Source organism: Crocodylus siamensis, chromosome 8 (assembly GCF_052110815.1).
Source record: "Crocodylus siamensis isolate JL-2025a chromosome 8, ASM5211081v1, whole genome shotgun sequence".
NCBI classification, from domain to species: domain Eukaryota; kingdom Metazoa; phylum Chordata; order Crocodylia; family Crocodylidae; genus Crocodylus; species Crocodylus siamensis.
This window is the reverse complement of record NC_143402.1, coordinates 61,496,921-61,523,203: the sequence shown is the minus strand read 5'-3', so window position 1 is coordinate 61,523,203 and position 26,283 is coordinate 61,496,921. Positions and strand designations below refer to the sequence as shown.

Here is a 26,283-nt window from a genome sequence, read left to right as displayed (position 1 = left end):
CTTTTTTGGCTCTTTTATCTAATAGCTGATTAATCAGCTATTACATAAAAACGCTGAAAAGCCCCACAGAACTGCCCAATCTACAGATGCTGCGGAGCCAGGTCAAACTAATGCACTGCTGCTTCCAGTAAAGCATGGGGGATTTTTGGTTTGGTTTGGTTTGGTTTGGTTTTTTTAGCATCTGTAAGCATTGAGGCCTGTGCATGTATGCTGCTAAATGTGCTTATTGAAGCCAAGTGCAAAGCAATGCAGAACACTAATTATTAGCTAAATTAGTTCATTACAGTCCCTGCACACTGACAGTGTAGAAATATTTCTTATTTGTGTTACATTTGTACCATTTCAGTTAACAACTTGTTACCAGCAAGAAACAATTCTGTGCTAACAGTTCTTGAATGTAGGATAAAAGACCGAAGTGATTACCCTGTGTTTAAAACTGATATCCCTTATGTCTAATTAAGATTTTGTCCTCTTCCTTTGGTTTTGGAGATGGCCAATTCAAAGGCAGTAAAAAAAACTGCACAAAGTGTCAGACTCCATCAGATTTGCTAGTGTAATGGCTCTGCCTCCGGTTTGTGGTGTTCAACCCCTGTTACAGTTGATAAAAAAAAGAAAAATTACCCCTATATTGCCCTGCTTCTTTTGGTGAAAACTCTCGTACTGCTCAATACCAAAACCAACCTACATATTTGTTTAAACTTTTTCTAAAGCATTTGAAAGCATCACCCTTAAAAATGTATTTTTTTCTAAGCAAGTGTTTGTACCTGAAAAGGAGCAATAGCTGATTTGGTATCTTTGCTCGTTTCTAAGCTGAAATTAATAATATGTGGAATCCTGCTTGGAAATGTGACTCAATACTATTTATTTTTCAGCTTTCTTAAGTCACTCTGAGATTGATGGGGGACTTTATCTTAGAGTTTTATCTTGGAGTTTGAGAGATGCAAGCAGTGTTGGAATGACAAACACTTCTTGACAGCTTTCAAAAGACAGATGATGCGATGCCCCTACAACAGGTTCTTGTGTTTGTGCTTTCTAATGACTCATTGTGAGACTGTCATGTTGCTTTCATTCTTGATGAAGGGGAAGAAAAGGTGGGACTTATTTATTGGATTTAAGTGTCTTTGTAGTTTGACTTGTGACCATATAGCTTTGTCATCTACCCTTTGAGTAAATAGGAGAGCATAATAATATGCTAACCCTGATTAACGGTTAGTTTGTGCATTGTATTGATAAAAATAGTTAATGAAAGAAAACAGCAGATGGCTGCTAGACTTTTCCCTCACATATTTTGCTAATTGATAAACCAGATTTTGGCTATCTCTGTTCTGTTTATCCTTTGTCTGTTATACTCTGTTACCTCATTTGATAATCTCTTAAATTGCCTATGAAAAATACAGTCTCTTGGAGAAAGAGAACTTCTAAGGAAACCAATTTAAAATGGTTGAAATCACTGTTGTTCCATAGAAGTTTTATGGGGTTATAAAGGACTGATTCTTAGTCAGTAAACTCTGTAAGAGAGAGAGGACTTTCTGTTATGGACTACAGAATTATTAAGAAAAAGGCAAAAATAGAAAAAAGATGCTATTCTATTAAATTCACAGTATTTCCATAGGACAAAAAAAGAGGGCTATTCTTTTTAATATTCAGTATTGCCAAACTATTTTTTAAAATTGAATTTTCTTTACATTTTGTTCAACTGAAGATGTGATATTCCACTAATGTTGTTCCGTAGAAGCCAAATAAATGTCAAGGTACCTTTAACAATTGCATCCTTTTTCAACTTCAACACCTCGCAGATTATAAGAAACTAAATACCTTTTGACACTCAGAATAGTGCAATGGAAGAAAACAATGTGATACTATTCACTTCTTGCAGTATAGTTGAAATAGGGAAAATTATATAAAAATCGACCATATTTTTGTTGACAACTAAATTATGAAGAAATTTATTACAATTTTACTATAAAGGGACTGTTGATAAGCTCTCTATCATTGATAGTTCCCTAAATATACCATATCTTAAAATATGATTTGTGACTTTTCTGATAATATCGTCTTAAATATTTTAAAGGGTAAGGCCTTACCCCTCTACTATTTTTAAGGGGTAAAACCTCCTAAACCCCCTGCTTTATCTGATTCTTGCTTACCTTTTTATACCCAGAAGTAAGCATATCTGCCCACATTTGTTTTCCTTGTAACAAATAATTAACATCAGATAATGAAGTAGTAGAGAATATCAGCTGTAAGTAAATATAGTGTATACATTGCCTGGTAGACCAGGGAATAATGAATGTATGCAGATTGCTATTCAGGTATCTGACAAAGCAGCATGTAGTGGATTACTGGGCTAAATAAATTACTCTCACTTCAAGTAATAGAAAGCTGAATAAAAAGACTGAGCTGATCTTGTTGTACAAGTAAACTGCTGCAAATGGAAGTTAGGGTATGGGAGCCAAGATGGTTTAAAACAAGAGTGTCAGACTCATCCAGCCCAGTAGGCCAGATGAGTGGCATGGGACTGGTTTGCCGGCCAGGCTGGACCCACACATTAGTCCTACATTCTACCTCATGTCCTGGAGTAGTCAGAATGAGTGCCATGTGTGGCCCAGTCTTGCTTTGGTTATTTCATGGCTGCATTGTATGGCCTCAGAGCTGCTGCCACCACCGCTAGCTGCACTGCATAGTCCCAGAGCTGCCTCTGGCACTAGGTTGCACTGAACCATGCCGGATCCACTGCCACATGCAGCATGGCCCCAGAGTGGCATGCACCATGCTGCATGCAATAGCTGCATTCCGCTGCTCGGGGATGTGCCTTCGAGCAGGCACTGTATGTAGCTCACAGGGCCATCTGGTGTGCCCTGCATGCTCCCTGTGGGTCACTGAGACCCCTGGGCAGCACCACGGGCAGATGATACGGCTCCATAGGCTGCATCTTTGACACCCCTGGCTAACGCCCATCTTCTCACTTCCCTGATCCTACTTGAACTTCTTTTCTCTGCCGGGCTGGTCCCCTGAACCGTGGCAGAGCAGTCTTCTACAGCTTGCTCTAATTTATATTAAATCTTAGTGTCCACAGCTGAAAATGTAGTAGAGGCCAACCTAGCACAGGCCTGTGGAGCCCTCCATCCCTTTTCTAGCTATGCTAGCATATGTGGAGATGGAAGGGAGGGGTGATGTAGGAGCCCACAATTGTTGACTTTATTCCACCAGAGGAATTCTGGCTAAGCTATCCTTAGAGTCAGGTTTTACTGATGGTATTACACAAAGCAGCTGCACTGCACCCAGAGGATCTGATCTAATGTATTGTTATGGCTTATACCGTAATTTAAGCCACGTATTGACTAAGTGCAATTCCTATCTTCAGCAGAGATAATTATTTGAAGTTCTGTTTGTTTTAAAACTAATATGTACATGTAGATTGCTGCCTTCCTGATAAATAAAATTTACTGCAAGGTAATCTCTGTGAGAAAACGGCTTTGTAAAGTAATCCAAGAAGTCTTTTAGTAGTTGAAAACGTGATTTGATTGAATCTCTTCATAATTATCCGTTAAAAAAAACTAATTGTAGGAAAACAGTACAATGTCAGTAGTGACTAGGATGTAGAGGTGAATCTGGCATTTGCTTGTAATTTCTCTCCATCATAGCCCTCTGGAAAAAATACAACATTAGAGGGAGGCAAGCAAATGGTTTTAGGCAGATTTGATCCAAGTTCAATAGTTTGATGCCTGATTTATGTGGGTACGGGCAAATGTTGCATTAAAAACATAAAAGGATTGTAAAATTCTTCTATAGCATGCTAGGGGAACACTTTGGCATGCTGAAATGAGTTCAGGTTTGCTGTGTTTATACTTGTTCTCATAGGACCAGATCACGTGAGCAGTCTGCTCTCTGTAAAGGGCAGCATGATGTTATTTCACTGACCCCATAGCATCCCCATGCATGTCCCTCCAAGTCTCCCTCACACTTGAAAATGGAATATATTGCTTGATGCATGGCCCAGCTATAACCCTTACTCTCCTCCCCCATCGTGTTGGAGGAGTCAAACCTAGCCACATTTTTCAAATTGATGGGGAGCCACATTTTTTTTGGCTGTTCCTAGCCACATTTTTCATATTGATTGGAGGTTATACCTTTTGGATGTAGACCTTGCCACTGTGTTGCATGCCTTATCCCCTCAACATTAAAACAGCTGTAGTACTCTCTAGGTACTTGAACCTGTAAGATCCTGAATGCTCTGGTTCCAATCTTGCAAAGCACTTGAATTGCGTGCTTAGCTGAAGTAGTCCTGTTGACATCAGTAGGACTACTCATGCTTATGAGTTTTGCAGGATCGGTGCTAGAGTGTTTAGCACCTTGCAGGATCCATCTCACATGGCCTTAATTCTGTTTGGAAACTGGAGCTGATATAGAAAATGCAGGTGCTGTGTTTTTGAGCAGACCAGTTCACAATTAAAACAGACTAGTCCTCTGGGATTTGTCCTTTGCTGCTTCTAATGTAAAAAGCTTTCAGTGGTCTGGGACCTGTTCTGAGCTCACAGTTCTCCCTCTGTCATGCAGCTACTGTCTAAATCAGCAGAGGTGCTCAGGCCCAGTTTCATGATTAATAACTGAGGAAGATTTTACCTGGAGCGGCTATGAAGAACTCACTGCTTTAGAATTTATTCACTGTGGTCTAAGAAGCCCAAATATATTGATTTTCAGAGCACATTATAATAGCCATCTTTCTGAACAGGTATTTGGGAAAGTCTGAGGTGTGTAGGGTTTGTTTGTAGATATGTCTTTGATGTTAAAACAGAAGAGGGAAATATGTGTATGTTCCTCCTGAGAACAATTTACAATAAATATTTTAACATTACTAGAGGCCCCTGGCAGCAACTAGAAAACCAGCGTCCCTCCCTACTAGAGCTGTTGTCTATACTATGCTTTTTCTTCCCTGTAAGGATGAACTGTTGTAAAAATCTGTATGTAAAGATCCAGGTTTGCTCTTGCAATGGTCACCAACCTCGCTCAGACCTAGAGCAGAACATGAGATGCACCACTCCAGTGGTTGCAGTATACAGTGGTCTGTCAGGACTTAGAAGCTTATAAAGAGAGAGTCTGCTTTTCAACTTGTATTTCATGTGCAAAAAACTTTTTAACAGTATGTAATTTTCACCCTGAAGATGTAAGATTTTCACAATTGTTTTGCAAGCATCAAGAAAAGAGAAATGTCATCTTGATATACATTTGTGTTCAGCAAATGTTAAATTTTTTTAAGCACAAAAAATAAACTTCACCTACAGAAGCAAAGTATACCCTTTAGCTTTGTGTGCTCATTGGTTTTTCCAAAGGCTATTTCTGTATCTAAAGGTAGAGTCTGTCCTTTTTTTTCTTTCCGTATTTTAACAAGTCTTTCCTGTGTTCCAATACATACACAATCCTAGTCTCTCTCAGTCCTTTTGATTACCTATGCATTGTCTTTGCTAGGTGAATACCACAGGCGTATCCACACCTGCAGTAACAGAGACTTCTTGCCCTATGCCTCACCGGTCATGTGCCTTGCGTTTCTGAATGCATCTGTCATTCTTCTGTCTCTGTCAAGCCTTTATCACTGTGTCAGAAGCAGAAGACAGGGCACTGGTAATTAAGACATTGAATTCAAGTCATGTCGCTTTGACATTTCTAAGTGTTGACATAGTTGTGTACTGTTCAAGCTCCTTGTAACATAGTGGTGGTTCTGATAGCATGAAAGGATAGTGTTTGGCAAGTGTGGCTGCGGGGGCTATCAGATACCAAGAGTGTAATGATTGTGCTTGTCTTGTTGGTCAATCCTGGTGAAGTACTTTAGATCAAATGAAAACAAAGATAGGGGTGCACCGGCACACATGATCTTGTGAAGTCAACCATATTACTTAAAGAAAGTCAGGCAACAATTAAGATATAATCTTTAAGCTATTTGAGTACCCTGTGTTTCCCCTTTTGATGTAATTTGAATGTGTTTGCGGCTTTATTTTGTTTCAGAGTTTAATGACCCAAGCCATCAAAGGATGTTGGGTATGTCTTGTAACAAACCAGGTGGGGAGCAAAACAAGGAGCCCTTGTTAAGCTACAAGTAAGATTTGTTTCTTCCCCACAGCTACAGGGGATCTCCATGATACCACCTAGCTCTCTTTAACTATAATAATTACAGCGGAAAATGTATAGGTTCAGATATCCAGCCAGTGGATCCTTGTAAGCATTTATAAGGATCCTTACATACACCCACATTATTCTGAAACCACAATGAATGCTATTAACCTTGCAGGACAGGTAAAGTACTAATTGAAGTCTTCAACACCGAAAATATTCCTTCTGAAATGAGACATCTTAGCACTTCCTTAGCAATTGCCTACCACACCTTCTGCTATATGCAGATAGAGTTATTGTAAACACTGTAGCAGGGATGATATGTGCTTTTTGGAAGCTCTTTAAAAAAATTAAGCATTCTGGCAGTTCCTTCTTTTAACACATCTGTCTGGTTGTCCCAGGATGCGGTAGTTTTGCTTTTCAGCCAACATGCATAAGTCTTAGCTACCTGTGAGTTAATAGTTTAATGTTGTTCAGGCTTGCATTGGCCTTGACTTAATTAGACTCTTCTTTGAAATGGAAAATATTAAAGCAGGTCTGTAACTAGCTTGAACTGCAGGGCCAGAGGGTTTTCAGTGACTTCCAAAGTCTTTAAAAAAGCCATTTCTAATCCTTAAAATATTTCCCTTGCTTTTATTTTCATATCTTGAAGACAAACAGGTGTCATGCACCCTTTATGATATCCAAATATACAACCTCCAAGCCAACAATCTCATCTTGCTTTGTAGTTGGGAAGGTTGGGGGTGGAGAGAGGGGAAGTTTGAAGCTGCTCAGGTTTGGCCCAACTCTGCTATCATTGAAGTGAAACTGCCACTGACTTCATTGAGAGTGGTATTAAGTCTGTCTGCTTTTGAACATCCTTTCCTTTTTAACTTTTTTCTTTAAAAATCACACCTGTACTGAATTGAATTAAAAGACCTTTGTGATGTTCTTTAATTGCTAGTTGTAGTTTTCATAGAAATGTGATTGAAAGGAAACAAACAGGTGAACTATAATAATAATGTTAATTTTGAACTTACTTGCTATATAAGTAAAGGGAATGTGCAATGTATAATTTAGGTCATTGTAATACACTCTAATCCTCATATCCAAGATAGGGTCAATCACTAAAAACAAAACAGAAGTTCTTATTATCATTATGTTATTGGTAATTACCATAAAGCAAAAAGTGGGCATCTTAACAGTCAGATGCTATAAAATTCCTTTTGAATTTATGGCCAAGTCAGTAAATTTAATATAAAAAGATGGTTCTAAATCTTGGTTAAATTACTCATATTAACCTCTGTAGTTTGAATATTAAGAAATGTATTTCCTGAGGGAGTTAAGTACTTAACCTTCCTAGAAATCCCAGCTTGCATATATAAATTTACGTGTGAGCCATGAACTCCACTCAGCCAGCCTGCCGATATGCCAGTTTGATCCCCCTTGCCCCCCAATTCCTACACTTTAAAATATCTTTTTGAAATTTGCATGAGAGATGGACATACACCAGTACCAGATAGAAACATCCCTTCCTTCAGTGTAATCCTATGACTGCTTTCTTCCAAATGTTTCTCTGTGACAGAGAAGAAATGGTGAAGTCCTGTAATCATCTAGTTCAAGAAGCATGGGCATGCCAAAGATTTGTACTACACACTGCTGAAAATGTGATGTGTTGCAATTTTACTGTACTTGCTGATGAAGTAGCTTTTATTTCGTGATCCTTGTAAATGTGGCACAAAACCCTGAAAACAGTTTTTGTTGAGAGTTATTGGTGCTTTTGACAGACAAGCTGTCTCCAAAGGATCAGAGAGGTAGTAGCAGTGTTAATCTGAAGTCAGTCAGAAGGAAAGGTAGATGTGCACCTTTATAAACTAACTAACTAAGACATATATATGAGAGAGAGAGAACACAAGCTTTTGTGAACTCAAGTTCACTTTATCAGATTCATCGTAGGATCAGGCCAATGTTTTGGACTTTGGTGTTAAGCACTTGTACTAAGAATGGTTGCTCATACTCTAGTCTCCAAAGCGTCTTAAAACCAGTCCTACTTAAACAAATGAGAAGAAAATAAGTAGAAACTGATAACCCGAGGGCAGTAAGAGCCAGCTTTTTGGCAAGCATGTCGCAAATTAGCTCTGCACCCTCCCTGAGTGCCACTCCGATCCCCTTCCCCTGCCCAATGTGCTGCTCTGCTTCCTTCCCCCTGCTCCATCTGTTCTGTTTTCTGTTCCCTGCCCTATTTGCCAGTCTGCTGTTTGTCCCCTACCCAGGGCCACATGCAGAGGCTGCCCATGCCACTTGTGGCAGGTGTGCTACAGGTTAGCCACCCTTGCCTCAGACAGACTGTTCCAGTCCCCTACCAGTGTGAAAAGATGCCAAAGCCGTAGTCTGAATGATATACAGGCACAGGAGGCTTTTTACCCTTTCTCATAGAGAGTCACAAGATCTCTATGTGGCATTGAATTGTTTCCTTTTAATAGAAGGGTTACATTCTGTCTCTCCTCTAATGGGATTATCAGCCTTGATAGAAATTCATATATAGCATTAGAGTAAAATGTTATGTCAATACATAGGAAATTGGTTGTCCATTCTAGCCTGCTGCTGGTGTGTTAGCCATGTGTCATAGATTAGGGATCTGCATAGATGGGGTGTAGACTTGGATTTCAGGGTACTGAGATGTATGGAAAAAAGTTCAGCTGTGCAAGTGTGGCTGAACCATTGGATAGAATATGTGACCGGGCGTTCCTCTTACTGAGATCTTTTTATTTTGTTTTAATTAAGGAACCGTATTGTAATAATTCTATATTTAAATTTGTTGCCACCAGAAGTGACTCTAGTGTATAAATACAATACTTGCTCAGGGCTTTCTATTCCCTGACTCTGGAGTCCTAACAGGGATTGGGGCTGACTATTTTCAGTTTTCTGCACCTTAATAGGATGTGGCTGCTTTAAAGTAGCTAGAAATTAGAACCAGAACCCCCTCTGCTGACTGCTTGCTCATGTCCTCTGTTGCTTCAGTAGGAATGAGGGGCTCCCAGTGCTGCTATTAGACCCCAAGTAGTAGAGCCTGAGGTCACAATGTAATACCAAACTACATGAATTTGCTAGATCAAGCTATTAGAAAATCTGCATCCCAATGAGTTTGAACTATTATCTAGCCTTTATGATCACTGTATGCAGCAAACATGTTTCTAGTGACTTAAACCCTTTCAATCATATTTTCTCTTTCCCCCAAATTGCCTTTCCAGAAAGCCTGATTGAATACAATTAGTAAGAGGAGTTGATTACCCGATTCTAACTCCTTGTACAGAGGAAGCAAATGTTTGCCACTTACTGATTTTTATGTATGATTTCATACAGAAATTATAAATCTTACTGTAATAACTTTGCTGGGGAAAGCACTAAAGCAGCTTATTTCTGTAAGCTATCTTGCAACTGTATATTATTAGAAAAGGGTGTTGTTACAGGCTACACTTGACTTTAAAACACTGGTAAAATGTTGTCAGAGACCTACAGAGCTGTTGTTTCCCTTGTCCCTTCTCCTGTATTCCTGCAAGTGTCTGATCACTTCGTAGCTGTTTTGTTAGCTTCTTGTGGATGAAGCATAGCCTGATATTTATACCATTGCGAAAAATGATGCAACAGCTCCAAATGCATGATGATGGGGGCAAAGGAGAATGCTGCTTGAAAATAGTATGGGTATCTGTTAACTGTTGGAGCAGTTCATTCTTGTGATCTAAGCCTATTCTAGCCTTATACTTTTGCTTGTGTATTCAGGGTAAGATATGAAATTTTTAAACAATCTTTAAATAACATGTCTATAAACATAACAATGAAAACCGATATGAATGAAAACTGACAACAGTCCCATGGTTGTAAATAATTATACGCAGGAACATGATGGTTGATCTAGCACTTCAGAGGACCGCAGAATGTAATTACTGTGTATCAACTTGGTGAGAACTACCCAGACAGAATGATTAGCCTGCCATAAAGAACCCCACAGTGTAAGAGTGCAATTTTTTAAGCATCATTCTTAAAATGTTTATGTGTACTGATTAAAATTTAGTTTAGGGTTTTGAAAACCATTGCCAAGTCTTGACACATGGGGTGTTCAGTTGCTGTAGATTTAACCCCATGTCTATCCTTTTGATGGGTGCCTTGCCAAAAACATAGGGAAGATAATATTCTGTTTTAGCCAGCTGAAGTGATGCATTCAGACTTCCTGAGGAAAAAGCCTCTTGAGAGCTGCTAAAATATTTATTTATCCAGGATTCATCTTACTGAATTTACTGTTTGCTAAACCAGGCAGTTCTGTGCAGGCCCATAATGAGATAATCTGTTTGAGTTCCCGCTTTCATTCCTGTGGAACGATATTTGAGATACATTTTTTTCATTTTTCTTGAATATCAGGGGAAAATAATTTCAAGTGGAGAGAGAGAATTTTGCTGAACATCTGGGAACAAAATGTGAAAAGTTTGATAAATGGCATCTTGCTGACATGTAATTGCAGCTAGCGCAGTGAAAAATCTGGGGTATTACATATGAAAGGGTTTTTCTTAATAACTGGAGTTCAATCAAATATGTAATTTACATGCATACAAATGACATTTATAGAATATTCAGATTGTGATTTAAATAAGAAAGTGAGGAAGTCCAGAGCCAAGGGTCACGCAGCAACTTTAATTCTGTCAGCATGCCTACATTATAGGAGTCTGTCATTGTCTGATTACTTAACTGAGCAAGGAGACATCCTGTTTGAAAAATATATGAAATTCAGTGGCTTAACAGCTATATTAAATATAATAATTACAGTATTATCAGATTACATAAATGGCTAAGTGGGATATGTTTAATTTCTTTTGAGTGCAAATGTTAAATATCTAACTTTCCCTCATTTGATGATCATTTTATGTTGTTTAGGAAGGACTGAAGATAAATTCAGACAGTTTTTATTTCAGCCAATGTACAATAAACATACTGAGTGAGTTTTAGATAACTGATTATCAATCCTGGTGCTACGGCACTCTGGGGTGCCATGAGAAAGGTGCGTTGGGTTGCCAGGGAAAGTTAATACTGTTAGGTATGCAAATGTGATTCATAAAATAAATCCAGAACTTTCAAATAGGCATCCATAGTGTTGAAAACATTCTGACTTGTGATCTTTCTGAGTGCTTTCCGATAGAAAAGATGGCTCTATTATTTTCCATGGTCAAAAACTGAGTGAAAACTAAGAGTTAGCATTTTCTGAGGGCCGCCTCAAGTCTAATAAGGAGTGTATTGAGTCTAAAAAGATTGAGAACTATTGTGGTAGATATTTAAGGGCCAGATTCTCTCTGCCAGTACAAATGAGAAGCAAATTTCCTGAAATCAGAGTTATACTAATGTAAATGAAATCAGAATTGGGCCCTTAAAGGTCTTTTATAGCCGCTGCCCCCCCCCCTTTTTTTCTTTTAAGCCAAAGTTATTTTCCAGGCACGGGGGGGGAAACATAAGGACTGTGGAATTTTGCTGTACTGCTCTACCACTCTGATGTCAAATGCCATTTTTTCTTCATTAAAAGTAATTGTCTCTGAAATGTAACAGTGAAACAAACCATTAGCAAAATGCTGAGCTGTCAGAAGCGATCATCAGTTTTTCAAATCCAAATGAAGCATTTTCTCTCTTCTGTACATTTGTAATTCTTTGCTGCATTTCGAGTAGGAGCTTTTTTTTTGTGAAGCATGCTATGTTTAATTGATAAAACCATGACAGTAGAAAAATCAAGCTGCAGTTTAAATTAAAACTGCCTGTGCTCACTTTATTTTTGCCTGTACAGCACCTTGCGCATCATGTAAACTGTATTTTAGCTCCCCACCAGCAATTTTATAACACATTCAGAACTCAAGTCCCATGGACTTCAGTTGCAGTTATGAGAGCTCAGCAGTTCTATAAATCAGACCCAGGATCTCAAGTCAGGCATCCAGGAAATGAAAAACATGCAGTTAGAGATCACCTGTTAAAATGCTGATTCAAGTGACTTACCCAGCATTACCTAGGAACTCTGTAGCAGGGACAGGGATAGAATCCAGTTCCCCAAGGTGGTATCCAGCTTCCGTAACTATATGATCATTCTTGCTCTTCCTGCAAATCTCTGCCTTGTTCATAACACACCTTCCAGTTTGTGCAACAGAGAACAGATGCATCCACTGCATAATACAGACTCATTCCAAGGGCACCCTTCATCCTGTGTGCTGATCGAGGCAGGAATTCATTGGAAGAAATAGTCTGCAATTAAGAGACAACACCAGAATGTATATGCACCATGGCCCAAAATAAGATTACATGGGCAACCCTAATTACCTTAATTTTTCATTTCCTAACTCTTGAATGTTTGTAGCCTTAACATCCCTGTGATATTTTAAATACAGTTCCTTATGTTTTTTAAAACCAAGCTGACAAAACCAGAAACTCTACCATATTGAACCGTATTAACTTTCAGATAGACGGTGAGCAGAGCTGGGATCCTTGGATTCACAGCACGTATCTTTCCCCCTTGAGTTAGCAGAGTAACAGTAGTAGTAGGCTGTTAGTTTGTGTGGACCAGCCACAAGAGGGAGATGAGGCATGCACTTTTCCACTGGGTTTCACAGCTATTTGCTTACAGCAAAGGAATGTGGATTTAGGAGCCCTGGTTTCAATTCCAACTTCTGGAGGGGGTGTGTGGTCCATTGATTATAAACCTTTTTGTTCCTGTGACTGTGCTTCTGCTTCTGCCTCTCCTTGGCTTCTGTCCATGTCCCTCCTCTCTGCCTAATTCTCACTTTCTTCCTAGCTTCTGCTCCCCTATGTGTGTTCCTTACTCCTCTCCCTTATTAAAGTCAGTCTTTCTGCCTGAGTGCCAAAAAGGTAAATGTTGAAAGGATAGAAGAAACAGTGTCTGTGCTTTCAGTTCAGGTCCCTGACAACACAGCTCCAATGGCACAGCTGTGATTCTTGAGGGCTTGTAACATAAGTCAAATTTGGGCAGATTTACCCAGGCATGGCAAAATGCACATTCCTGACAGGAGAGTGATCCTTCTTCCAAATTTCAAATTGTAGCTCCAACACATAAAGGCACTAGAATTTTTTGTAAAATGTCATAACAAAGGAAATAGAGTATTTTCCCATAACCTTACACTTGGAAATGGCTAAAACAGAAAAATTCAGATGCCCAATGTCGGAAATGTCAATCTGCATGGTTAAAGTTTGGCAAAGTTATAAGTAAAAACAGGGTCTTATAATAGAAAGTCTTAAGCAACATTGACTACCATGTATGCCTATGATACAAATGCTCATCAAGTTTTGTTTGGTTTTTTGTGTAATGAAAAAGAGCCACTCAGTCTGAAACCATTTGCACTGCAGTTCATTGCAGAACATTTTTTTTCAGGGTGGAAGCTACAGAAAATAGGAATTTATAATGAACAATGTATTTTAACTTGATCCATGATGGTGCTGGTGAGTGGTATTATAATTTTAATGTGAAGGGAGCATTTGAAATCATGTATGAAAATTATTAGCTCCTACAATTGGCGAATACAAAATGTATCAGTTCTTGTGTTATGGGTCTATTATACAGGCTGCCATTGCTGCTAAAATCCTTGTTCTTGTGCTGTGTATGCCTGCCATGATTACTGCTACTGTCTGACTTACCTTCCATTGACTTTGGGTATGTCTTTGACTGAAAAACATGGAGCAGGTTTTCATGGAATGTCTTGTAAAGCACCTAGAACAATGTGAGATCAGGAACAGCCAGCATGGATTCACCAACAGGAATGAGAACCAACCAGGTTCTCTTCTATGATAAGGCAACAAGCTCTGTCAGTGGGGAGAGAGCAGTGGATGTGATATGCCTTGACTTTAATGAGGCTTTTGACACCATCTCCCACTACGTTCTCATAAGCAAGCTGTGGAAATACAGACTAGATGAAAGTGGGTACATAACTGGTTGGATATTGTTGGTAAAGTGAGTACATAACTGGTTGGAATATCATGCTCGGTGAGTAGTCATCACTAGCTCAGTGCTTACTCAAGTGGAGGTATCAAGTAGGGTTTCCTAGGAATCTGTCCTGGGTTTGGTATTGTTTAACATCTTCATTAATAATTTGAATAGTGAGATTGCATGCTTAGCAAATTTGCAGATGACACCAAACTGAATTAGATACTCTGGAGTGTTACAGTCAACCAGATAAAATTCGACAAGGACAATTGCAAAGTCTTGCACTTGGGATGAAGTAATTTCATGCACAAATACAGATTAGGGGAAGTCTGGCTAGGTACAGTCCTGCAAAGAAATACCTGTGGGTACCAGTAGACCATAAGTTGCATATGAATCAACAATGTGCTTTTGTTGCAACAAAAAAAAAGAGTCCAATCGTATACTAGTGTCACTTGGAAATCAAGGAAAGTGATTTGTCCACTGTTCAACACAGGTGAAGCTTCACCTGGAGTACTGTGTTCAGTTTTGGGCCCCACACTTCAAGGAGAATATAAACAGTTTGGAAAGAGTCCAGCACACAGCAAGAAAAATGATTAGGGGCCAAGAAAGCAAGACTTAGGAAGAAAGGCTGGAAGAACTAGGATGATTTGATCTTGAGAAGAAAAGACTGAAAGGGAATTTGATAACATCCTTCAAATACCTGAAAAGGCAATTGTAGAGAAGATAGAGATGAGCTTTTCTCTGTGGCTGTCGAGGATGGTCTTGGAGCAGTGAACTCAAGCTGCAGCAGCAGAAATTTAGGTTGAAGATTAGGAGGAACTTTCTGACTACAAGGGTGATCACTGATTAAGTTTGGGAACAGGTTAACTAGAGAAATTGTGAAATCTCCATCCCTGGAAATTATCAAGAGCAGGTTGGATAGACACTTAGCTGACATGGTTTAGTCAGGCATGATCTAGCAGGGGGCTGGATTACATGCCTTTGTGAGATGCCTTTCAGCCCTACTTTCCTATGATTCTATGTCTGCAGCTTGTGTAAGAATACTCCTACTACCTTTAAAGTGCCTAGCTCAGGTACCAATGTCGTTATAGTCACCACAACACAAAACAAAGTGCAAATTAGCATCCTGAATGTTTATCCAGGATAAGTTTTGTTGTGTACCATGTATTTCCATGGGTACAGTTCTAGAGCTGCCCAAGGAGCTGTGTTAAAGTTAGCTTTGATTCACATGATTAGTTTGGCTTGACTGCAGTATAGATATATATACTTAACTGCATCCATTTCTAACTCCTTGTTCTTCCCCATCACCTAAACGCACTATATAGCTTTACCTCTACCTGCTTTTTTGTTCTCGTTACCTCTCCCCCTTTCTTATACTTAACCCTTTCTGTTTAGATTATTCCCATTCCCATCATCTTCCATTCTCAACTTGTTGGAAACATGAGAGCATGCTGTTATGTGAAACAGTCTCTCTTTTTTCCCTCATCTCCAAAGCATTTTCTTTCTGCCCATCAAATACTCTTCAAGAAGCCACTTTTCCCTTCCTTTTATCATTTGTCTTGTCTTGTTTAGATTGTTGTCAGTTTAGGACATGTATCTTGCCTACTTCCGTATGGTTATATCAAAGCATTGATCCTGAGTTCCTATAGTAATATACATTTACATAAATTAACAGCACTATATAATTGATTATAGCAAATAACATTGGCTAAACATGAGCCAAAGCACAAAATACTTTGAAATTGTATAATGAAGAAAGTGGTAGTGTTAGACATGTTGTAGCTGTGATGGTCCGTGATGGTCCAGGAATTATGCAGGAGGCAAGAATTGCTTAGGTTCATATCTCTTATTGGGCCAGCTGCATAGGTGGGATACAGCTGAACAAGCTTTTGAATGCAAGACAGGATGATGAACATCTTCATTCAAAAGCTTGTCCAGCTCTATTCCACTTATGCAGTTGGTCCAAAAAAGTTATCACCCTAAGAAATCCTTGCCTTGTGAGGAGAAAAATCAGTTTTGCAGATCATTTTCTCCTGCACAGCATTTAATTAAGTTTCCAGATTTGTTGATGGGGCTAGCAGCCTGCCTTTTTTACACTGTAGTGAGGCCAATATTGTGGCACCCCCCAAATTAAATATTTTTAATTTACCTTTGGGTGGGTACATAGGCTGGTTGCAAAATTATAAAATCTCCCCCAACAAAAGTAGGGTATCTCATCACCTACGCAACAGTATTCAATACATCTGTGACCAGAATAATGCATTTCGTTACTCTGCTACTACTTTTACATAACTATATCCCACATAACTTATATCTTGCCTCAAAAGTCCAGCTTCATTAGGTAGAGCTAATTCCATACCTGTAAATTGCTGTCCAGTACATTTTGCTGGATTAATGAATCATTGCCAAAAGGGTATCAGGAAAAACTTAGTGCTAGAACAGTGAGGCAGTAGAATAAAAACTTCATCAATGGAAACTTCATCGTTGAAGTGTTCAAGAAGAGATTGGATAAGGATTGATTAGGGATGATCTAGGAGTAGCTATACCTATACTTTCCCATGCTTCTGGGCTTTGGTTACCGCATGGGACCAGAAAGGATTTTTTCCCCCTTTCCTCTTGCTACGTCAGGAGTTTTTTAACCTTCCTTAGAAGCACTGGGTATTGGCTGAAGCCAAGGATAGGGATTTTGACTAAGGTATGCCAATATTCCTGGAGGGGCTAAAACCCAGAGGTTCCTGGCTAGAGGATCTTCCACCTCCACTTGGAGTTGGACTGATCGCCATATTTGGGTTCAAGAAGGAATTTTACCATGGGGCCAGATTGGTACAGGTGGGGGGGGGGGAGAGAGGTTGCCTTCATCTGTAGTGGGGTACATGACGCTCTTCCTTGGATCTCTCAAGCATATTTTAACAACCCATGGATGACGATGATCCTAACTTGGGCTGGGGGTTGGATTAGATGACTTCCAGAGAGGTCCCTTCCAGCCCTACTTTTTCATGATTCTGCAGTGCTGATTGGTTTGTAATTTTTTTTGCATGCTAAAATCTAAATAGCTTTATAAAGTCTTTGATATGGAAAACTGGGTTTGGCTTTAACAATAAAGGGTTGGTATTTGTCAGATTAAAAAAAAAAAAGGGAAGGTCATAGTATGATGGCAATGTTAATTTTCACATAGGCAGTGGTTAAAATTGAGTTCTCACATTAAATAATTCCATGTGGCTTCTTCTTTTACTGCTGTTAGCACTATATGCTAAATGTAGTTGCAGCAGGATTTACAAGAATTGATTGAGTTTTGGGTGGGTCATGAGTTCTCAGAAGTTGAATGATCTTGAAAATAGTTATAGCATTAATCTTTCTTTTAAAAAAAGGGAGCATACTTTTTGCAAGGGCTGTTTACACAATATACAACTAGGAATTACTGCTTTTACATGTATATGTGTATGTGTGTGCATGCTATACTTATTGAGAGTAGAATTTGAAGTGAAGCTTTTCTTCAAACATGTAATGCATTCAAAATATTTTTGTCCTCCAGGTAGTTTTGTTTTTAAGGGAATGCCAAAAATATTAATGTAGACTATCAAAGCAAATATAAGTTTCCATTTTAATTGTGGCTCTGTACCTTCAAAAATTAAAACTTAAAGCACCTGCAAACAGAGACAGTTAATTCTGGGATGGGCATGGTCTCTGGCACCCTTTTAATTCCTCTTTTTCTTTTATTCAGTTCTTTGAGGTTCCATTTGATTCAAATATGAACAGGACAAAGAACAGACCTCTGGTGCGAGGACAGATCAGGTAAGGCTGCACACACCTGTTCCTTGTAGTGAGAATGTTCCTTTTCTGTGCATCTCTAGCCTTGTCCCTTGCTCTGTTGTTGTTAAGATAAGGAAATCTGTCAACTTGTAGACCAAAGGTCAAGAGAGTGAATCCACTTTTTTTGTGCTTTGATAACTCTGAATGTTTGTAATAGCCACATGGAGAATTTGTCAGGGTAATGAATTAAACTCAAATAACAGATAGTGGTCATTGCACAAGGACCTTTCTAGATATGGGAATCCAGAGTCATTCTGCATTGTTCCAGTTGAGCCAAGGTAACAGGGACAACTGAATTTTATTTACAGATAAGAAGCTGATACTAGTTGTTGCCCCCCTATGTGCTAAATTAAAATTATGCTTCCACCAAAATCACTTGGTAAAAAGAATGGGAAAGGCATCTGAACCTGCTGGAGTGGCACAGTGTGAAACATGGCAATATAACTAGCTGGTTGTTAACTAGAAGACTAACTTTATTAGCTGGAAATCAGCATGGATGATTGAAAATGGGGGTGGGGGGAAATCAGGCATGGGGGTGCTGTTAGCTTAGGTGCAGGATGAAATGGCAGAGTGAAGAGCTTACCCTCTATCCTTGGTGTTGGTAAGAGGGGATGGGGCTGAAGTTCCTGTCAGGTGCTACCCCTGGGTTTGCCCTTCTTTAATGTCAACTACGACGCAATAAGTACATGGAAATTTAAAGGGCATTCCCATATTTTTCTTTATTTTTTTTTGTTGAACTTGCTGGATGCTGACCACTTTCTGAAAATCTGCTCTTTTTAATTTACAAGCAGTTATCTCTCTAAAAAGCTAAGGCTGAGAAATGTTTACTCTTATATCTGGGTGGTTTATCATTGCCCTTCTCTTCACCCTTGTTTTATGATCCCCAACTGTCAGATTTCGTAGTTGTTTGTCACATACATATTACAAATCTGGAAATATGTTTCCAATCCCTCCCACTTCTCTCCCCCACCCCCAAATGAAAAACAACACACAGTAAGGTGGAGTTAAGGTTGACAGTATGTATCAACAACCCCAGGGCTAAAAAAACATTGCAATGATGTTATAATGATCATCAAACCTCTCATGTCTGGATGGAAGGTACTCATCAGGAAGTCAGGATTTCAGCCCATATTCAGACAAGACTGTATTTGGTAAATCAAACAGAATGTCATCCTTTGACATAGGCGTATGTTTTGTTCTGTGTTAAATTAAATCTTTATTGAATTTTACCTTAGTCCTGTACACTGGAGGGGAAACAGCTTAAGCAGGATGTCATGGTGAAACCTACAACAAAATTGAGAGATGTCTCAAAATATTTTAATCATTTCCCCTAGCTGTTTTGTTGAACAAAGTTCAGTTCTTTTGTGAGCCTGTGTACAAAGTACATTATCCTTAGAAATACTGATGTTGCAGTGAGACACGGCTATATTGAACAGCATGTTATGCACGTTATGAGAGGAGGCAGCAAACACGAAGAAAACTGCAATGTAATAAAAAAAATCTGGCATTCAGAGGTTGAATAGAGTTACTGACCAAGGTTGGCTTCCTGTAAAACATTTTGGTATGACACTTGTGCATTATTGGTTTGTATCCTTAAAAAGAACAAAATTCCCTTTTCTAAAGTTTTGTGTGTGCGCATGAAGGGCAGTTAAAGCATGTTGATTTTTTCCTTTTAAATAGTAGAAAAATCTTCATTTTTTTTCAAATTTCAAAACAGATCATAATATATTAGACCTGTCTGTATTTTAGATATTTAAATATTTTTCTTCTTAAATTTTTTTGAGTTCTCTCACCCCCCCTCTTCTCCCTCGCCACACACTTTTACTAAAAGGTTTTTACAGTCTCATTTGTATGTTGCATTATGTGTGTCCATTATATGCTGGACAGGGTCTGCCCCAGCCCCACTCTGGCTCCCTCCCTCACCCCACGGGGCCTTGATCTGCACCTCCCTGTGTCCCTTTTCTCACCTTTTCCCCCCAAAACAGACTTTCCAGCTGGAACCACATGGCCAGGCTGCGCTCCTAGCCCCATGCATGCTGCAACTGTGCACATGCATGAAGCATTTATGGGCCACATCAGACAAAAAAAGCCAATTGCTGATACTCTTAATGTTCCTCATATCGGTGCCAAGCCGATATGGGACCAATGTATCGGTGCACCTTTATTTCTAATGATTAAGCCAGAGAAGACAGGACAAAAATAAAACTAGCAGGAAACAATGTTACCATTACCTGAATAATTCAGGTAATATATTAAATCCAACTGGATTTTGCCACTCTGCTAGTTTGTCACATTTTTTCAGGACTATCCACAGAAAAATAAAATTAAAAAAACAAAAAACAGGGGCTTGGCTCAATGATCCTCTGAGGTCCCTTCTAGCCCAAATGTCTATGTTCATTTTATTTTCTTGAAGAAAAAATGTTTGGAGCCCAATGCCATTGCTGTTTTGTCAAATGTTTTATAGGGGGAGGTGCTGAAAGTTAGCCAGGTAGAAGCTCTTACTATAGTTTGGTTATTTTATAGAGTGCCACCTGATCTTTTCCTGTTTTAATATAGTAAATCTCAAAACCAGAATAAAACCCAAATGGTGACGTCTTAAGAAAATAATTTTAAAGCATGTGTCATCTTCTGGTTTCCCTCCACCCCACGTGTAAATACAAATAAAAAGTTAGTATTCCAGGAGGCTTCTGTTTGAAAAGAAACTCAAAGCGACCCTGATTTTTGTTTGTGTGTCTGTTTAGCTTCTCAAGGATTGGGTTCCAATTTTTTTAAAAGACCACACCTTATTTACAAACTTGCACTGAAACCCTGATTCATAAACGATTCAACAAACAATTTTCGTATAGCATTTCCATGATTTGTGCCAAGGATTATTTATAACAAAATTATGCTTTCCCTTAGGGTTCTGTGAACAGTTGGTCCTATTTATTTCTGTGTTTTATCCATCACCTTTGGAAGACTGAAAAAAAAGTGATGGATGAAATTACAAGAAAATTGAGACAAAATAGTAAAGTGAACCCTGGAGGCAAATTCACTCTCACGGTAAATAGTTTAGAGTGCTTCAATAAACTTGTTCCGATTTGTTCTGTAAGATGGTGCTAATTACTCATTCTGAAGTTCAGTTAATTTTATTTAAGAGCACATTTTAGGGAATATTCTAATGAGGACATCTGGTGACCGCACAATAAGCTAAATTCTGACACCCTCTGTATACCATTATACCACTGATTTCTGGGGCTCATAACTTGTACACTGGATTTGTATTTGGCCCTTTAAAAATTGAGTAAGCCTGTTTTCTTCATCCCAGCCACATACATGAAAAGTAATTTTTTATCCCTTTATATTAGCATTTCCTGTAATATGTCCTGACCCAAGTTACCGTATTTAAAATAGGTTCCTAAGTGTTATTGATTTAGGGAAAGCATGTTGGTTTACAAGTTTCCAGCCTCCTTCAGCAAACTTCCCTGAAATTTGAGGGCATTACAGACTGGCAAAAGCATATTTATTACCCTTTAAACCCCCCCCCACCCCATTTGCTTCCACCACAAAGTGGTGATGTTGAGGACCTCATATAGTTGCTCATCAATCTACCTACCTGACTGTCAACAGCTAATTTAAAGTTCTTTAAAGTGTCACTTACCTTAAATGATGTTGACCTAATTCCCTGTAGCCTTTTGAGCATGCAGACCTGGACTAAGGCTATTTCTTCTGGAATATAGCAGAGAATAGGCCAGTGCAAGTGATCAAGCCTTGTTATATTTTGCCACATATTCCCTAGTGTTCCTTGAACCTCTTTCTTTCTTTCCATTCTGGTTAAATAACACACTTAAATGATTATGCTAAAGACTAGTCAAAACAGACTAGACAGAGATGGATAAACTGTATTTAAAAGATTGGTATCTTAGTTCTGGGAATGGATCCAAAAATTTTGGGTGTGCACACAGAGATCTTGCCCATGTGCTTTAAATGTGTCAGAGACGGGCCAAAAATTATTTAAACACACTTTCTCTGGTTTCTTTTATATTGAAGTGTCTAGTATTCTTTTTAATTCTACTCTATTCCAGTTATTCTAGCTACACCCCCCACAGCGGTACATGAGTACAAACTATGCATCATTTTAAAGCCCTTGCTCACTTCCATTTTATAGAAAATGTTAAACTTCTCAGCATTTTGTAAAAGTCATTGTAGTGCATGGAACACGTTCTAGATTGAAAGCTCTGAATGTGGAATTCAGAAAGACCACAACAGGTCAGAATGTTTTTTTACGTTAGGTGTTCCTATTTGAAATCTCTGGATTTAGCTTGTGAATCGTGTAGGTGTTTGTGTACCTGATGGTGCTAATATTGAGTGGCACCACATGGTACCCTTAAAAGGAGCTCACAGCACCCAAGGATGCTGTGGTACCCTGACTGAGAATCACTGCACTAAGGAATTGCACTGAAACCTTCAACTTATTTTTATAGTCCTTTTTCTTTAAAAGTGAAAAAAAGTTCTCTTCATATTTAGTTTAAGTGAGCTACCTCATGATACTATTAGTACACAGTAGGTTTTATTGTATATTATGAGTGATTCCCTCAGTAACTCCTCTGTTTGTGTTTTTAAGCTGTGACCCTCATTCAAAGTCCATAGCAGGTTAAAAGCAGCTGTTGGGGATTTTAATTAACTTGCTTCTAACATTTTCTCCTTCCTTTATCCATAGTGAAAGCAATCTTTCTCCCTGAGCTTTTATCAGAAAACTGTTTGGGAATGCTTGCTTATACTCTCTCTTTTTTTATGTATATGTGTCCTCCTTGTTTCTAAAGTTTCTTAAGACCCATATATAAGCACCTCTTACTAACTGTGGAACACTTGTGATTTCTATCGTTTTCACTGATATAACTCTCAGCATGTAACAGGGCTTAGTCTCTTGACAAAGTTGGAGTTTACATGTAGTGCAAGTTCTATCATTTGTCTGGTGCTTGACTAGCCCTATGGGTTTCTTTACTTTAAATTAGAAGGTCGTATTTACACTGATCACATTGTAGTTGTGTTTGACTTGGGTGGTGGTATCCTGAAAGTTACAAATCCTAGGCCATACAGTTCTGTAGAACAAGTCTTGTTGGAATAAGTGGGCTGTGTAAATATGATTTCTGGGATGGCAAGGAAAGAAAAAGGAATATCTTCCATACTCTATGGAGCAGCTGCCAAGAGCCTGTCTGCTGAAGCTACATCAACCCAATGGCTGAAATAGCTGTCAGATGATTCCACGTGCCCCTGCTGTGAGGTTCTCTGGCCTGGCCCTAAAACCAGCCACATCATGTATACAACTACACAGAAAGTCTCTGCAGAACTGAAGTCTCTGCCATGAGAACTGAAGGGTGTGTATACACACACTCCTTTGCAAATCCCCAACCCGGTCCCTAGTCTCTTGCATATAAAATCTGCACTGGTGGAGCTCCAAAGAATATCTACAAGAGGTCATTGCTAGATGTCAGCCAAAGTGATTACCAGGACTTGATAGTCAATATATTGACTGCTTGTTGCTTACAACATTTTACTTGATTTGTAAGACTTTCTTTTTAAAAAAAAATCCTTTGAGCAATGAGACGTAGCAGTCCTTCTATTCTTTAAAGAGAGTAATCAGAGACATCCTGTTGCAAAAATAACAAGAGTAGAACTGAACACAGCATGCCACTAAGCACCATCCATCATTCCAGCCTACCCACATGTCCTCCTCCCTACTCTGACCCCTCGAGTCCTGTTTGGAAACACAAACAACTTAAAATATTCCTCATACTTAGTTGCCGTGTTAACTCATTCAACATATTTATGTTCTCTATTATAAAAACAGTTAATATTATTTTTCCTGCTATGACTTGTTTTTTGTAATTTTCCACGTGCAAGAAACCTTAGATCGTATTGAAAGGCAGCAGCCTTTCTTTTTTAGTTTCCTGTTAAGTGTGATTTATCCCATCCCTTTTAAGATGATGGATTTAATTTTCTTGCAGATTAGTTTAAATAAATCTCTTATACTAGCATCAGTAGCTGACTTAGTTTCTTCCCTCTTCTAGTAAGATAAGTGTCCTGATCCATTATATGTTGAAGGTGACTGTCTTGACTTTCCTGCTACTGTAGAGCTGTATATGTTCCTGTTAAATAGCACCTGTTTTTATGAACTACAATATAGTTAGACTTGCTATGCTAAGCACTTATAAGAAGGTAATAGTGGCAAAGGAATACTTTTATTTAAGAGAACCAGAAGTTATATTTTCATCTCTGAATATTATCAGAACTTTTCCAAATAATTTATTATTTCAGTGGTCTAGGATCATCTGTATACATGTTTGTGCTAATATTTGTGGGTTTTTGTAACTGCCACCATTAGATCTGTACTAAACCAAACTGACTTGTGCTTCTGCTTTTGCATAAAGTAGTAGATTCCACTGTCAGGCTTCCCTGACATCATCTCCACTTTGAATGACATGGCGTATGCCTGCCTCACAACACGAGAAATTGGAGCAGGCTGTTCTGTGGAAGGTTAAGGTTAAGATAGTTGTAACTGGTATGGCTGAAGTCAGAATTGTCTTGGCCCAACTGGAATCTGTTGATCTATTGGAAAATTAATAATTGACTTCAATGCAAGTTGACAAATTGGAAACAGCTCTGTAAAACATTGGCACTCCTAGCCTTATGTCACTTTTTATATTTAATAAAATTAAATTCTTGGGGTTTAATTTGGCAGAAGACACTGATAATGCCTCAGATATTCAAAGAAAATAATTAAATATGAATCTACCATATTTACGTGAATATAAGACATACCCCCCATAATTAGGTTCTATATAATGAAAATTTATTGTAATTTTCCAGGTAGAGAATCTAATTATTGGAGGATTGCCTTGAATTTGTTCTCTCCCACTGCTGCAGCAGGGAAAATAAACCTATGGGGAGAGCAGTGGCCGCTTGTCCTTCTTCCCCCAGCAGTTCCTCCCTGTCCCCTTACTTTTGAGACCCTGTTCTCCTTAAACACGTGAATGTGAGGGACAAATTTGAAAACACTGACTTTGAAATTAGTAATATCATGTGGATACCCATAGACTTGGTTCATCCAGAATTGATGCATTTTATTTTTTTTTAAAGTACTGCGAGTTTTGGCATAGGTATTCCATAAACACACTTCTGAGGAGCACTTTTGTACTTACTTATACTGTAGTACAACTATGCATGATATTAGTCAAAAGCCAAAAGACTTATGATCGACCATATAGTTCATTGGGCCTCACTGTATTTAATCAACTTCATATTTGGTTTCCATTACTGAGCATATGCCGCTTTTGACAACAGTTTAACAATAGACAGTGTATTAAATGAGATTTCCTTGTATGAGAATATATGATGAAGAGCTGATTGTTAGGGGTGGGGAGAACCTCCTCTTATATTTGAGTAAATACGGTAGATTGATAAATCTTTTGCCTGAAATGCATACTATCTCCTCCCTTGGGATATGCAGTAACAGCTATTTTCTGTATACTTCTCTCAGGTTCTTAGAGCCATTATTAACAATTATATACAATTAATGAAAACCCAAAGCTTTTTCACTTTCTGACATTTAGTACTAGAGTGTCAGCTTTGACCAATTTACCCCATAAAGTCCAAAACTCTAGAGAATCCAACAGAATAGGCCCTCTGTACTACCAGTCTATCCATCTAAATTGATTGGCTTACATCATCTGAGAACAACCTTTTCCATTTCTGAGGTGCTGCCACACTTGCAAATATATAGCCTAGGGACTAGAACACTCTGATGCCTTGCATTTTCCATATTTATTTAAGAATGTGTTGAGATCCAGGATTGGTATAGCTCAGCAGTATGTAAATCCTGATTCTCCAGTGTCGGGAATTTTACTGATTCAGTCATTTTGTGGCGAGGCAGCTACCTGTGTAGCAAAACAAGACCATACTCAAGAAATGTCATATGGATTATAAACGTGTCGAGCCTGTAATCACTGTTGATAATTTAATGTAAGGAGATTGATTCTCCTCTCAATAACAGTGTAAATAAGGAGCAATTCTGTTGAACATAACAGAACTACATAGGTATGTATGAGAAGGGAATCATGTTCTTGGTTTACACTAAAACTTGGGCTAAGATTTTAGTGATCCCTTCCCTTGTTGCCAGCATTTTAACATCTCCCTAAGGCTTCCTCTACAATTTTTGCTAAAGATCAACCTTTCCTTAAGTAGCTGATTTTTCCAGTCCCTTGGGTGGTCATTCTAGGCAGGTTTCACTGTATTGAAGTTAAAACAAAATAAAACAAAAATGCCATAAATCTGTACTACTTTAGAAATAATCATTTTTAAAAGGTCAGATGCTCATATCCCTTAGGGAAACATTCCAATTTTTTGTTTAGAAAATGCTTCATTTTAAAGGGACGGTTCTGAGATCTTTT

The 26,283-nt window shown here is 38.6% G+C and overlaps 1 protein-coding gene across 1 annotated transcript in view; it reads left to right on the top strand.

Annotated features, from left to right (window-relative positions):
• The window catches only part of COX10 (cytochrome c oxidase assembly factor heme A:farnesyltransferase COX10), a 154,876-nt gene that overhangs the window by 84,434 nt on the left and 44,159 nt on the right, over positions 1 to 26,283 (top strand). Inside the window, exon 5 of the mRNA XM_090060346.1 lies at positions 17,766 to 17,836. Within this exon, the coding sequence (XP_089916472.1) occupies positions 17,766 to 17,836 (71 nt within the window). The remainder of the gene's footprint in view (positions 1 to 17,765; positions 17,837 to 26,283) is intronic.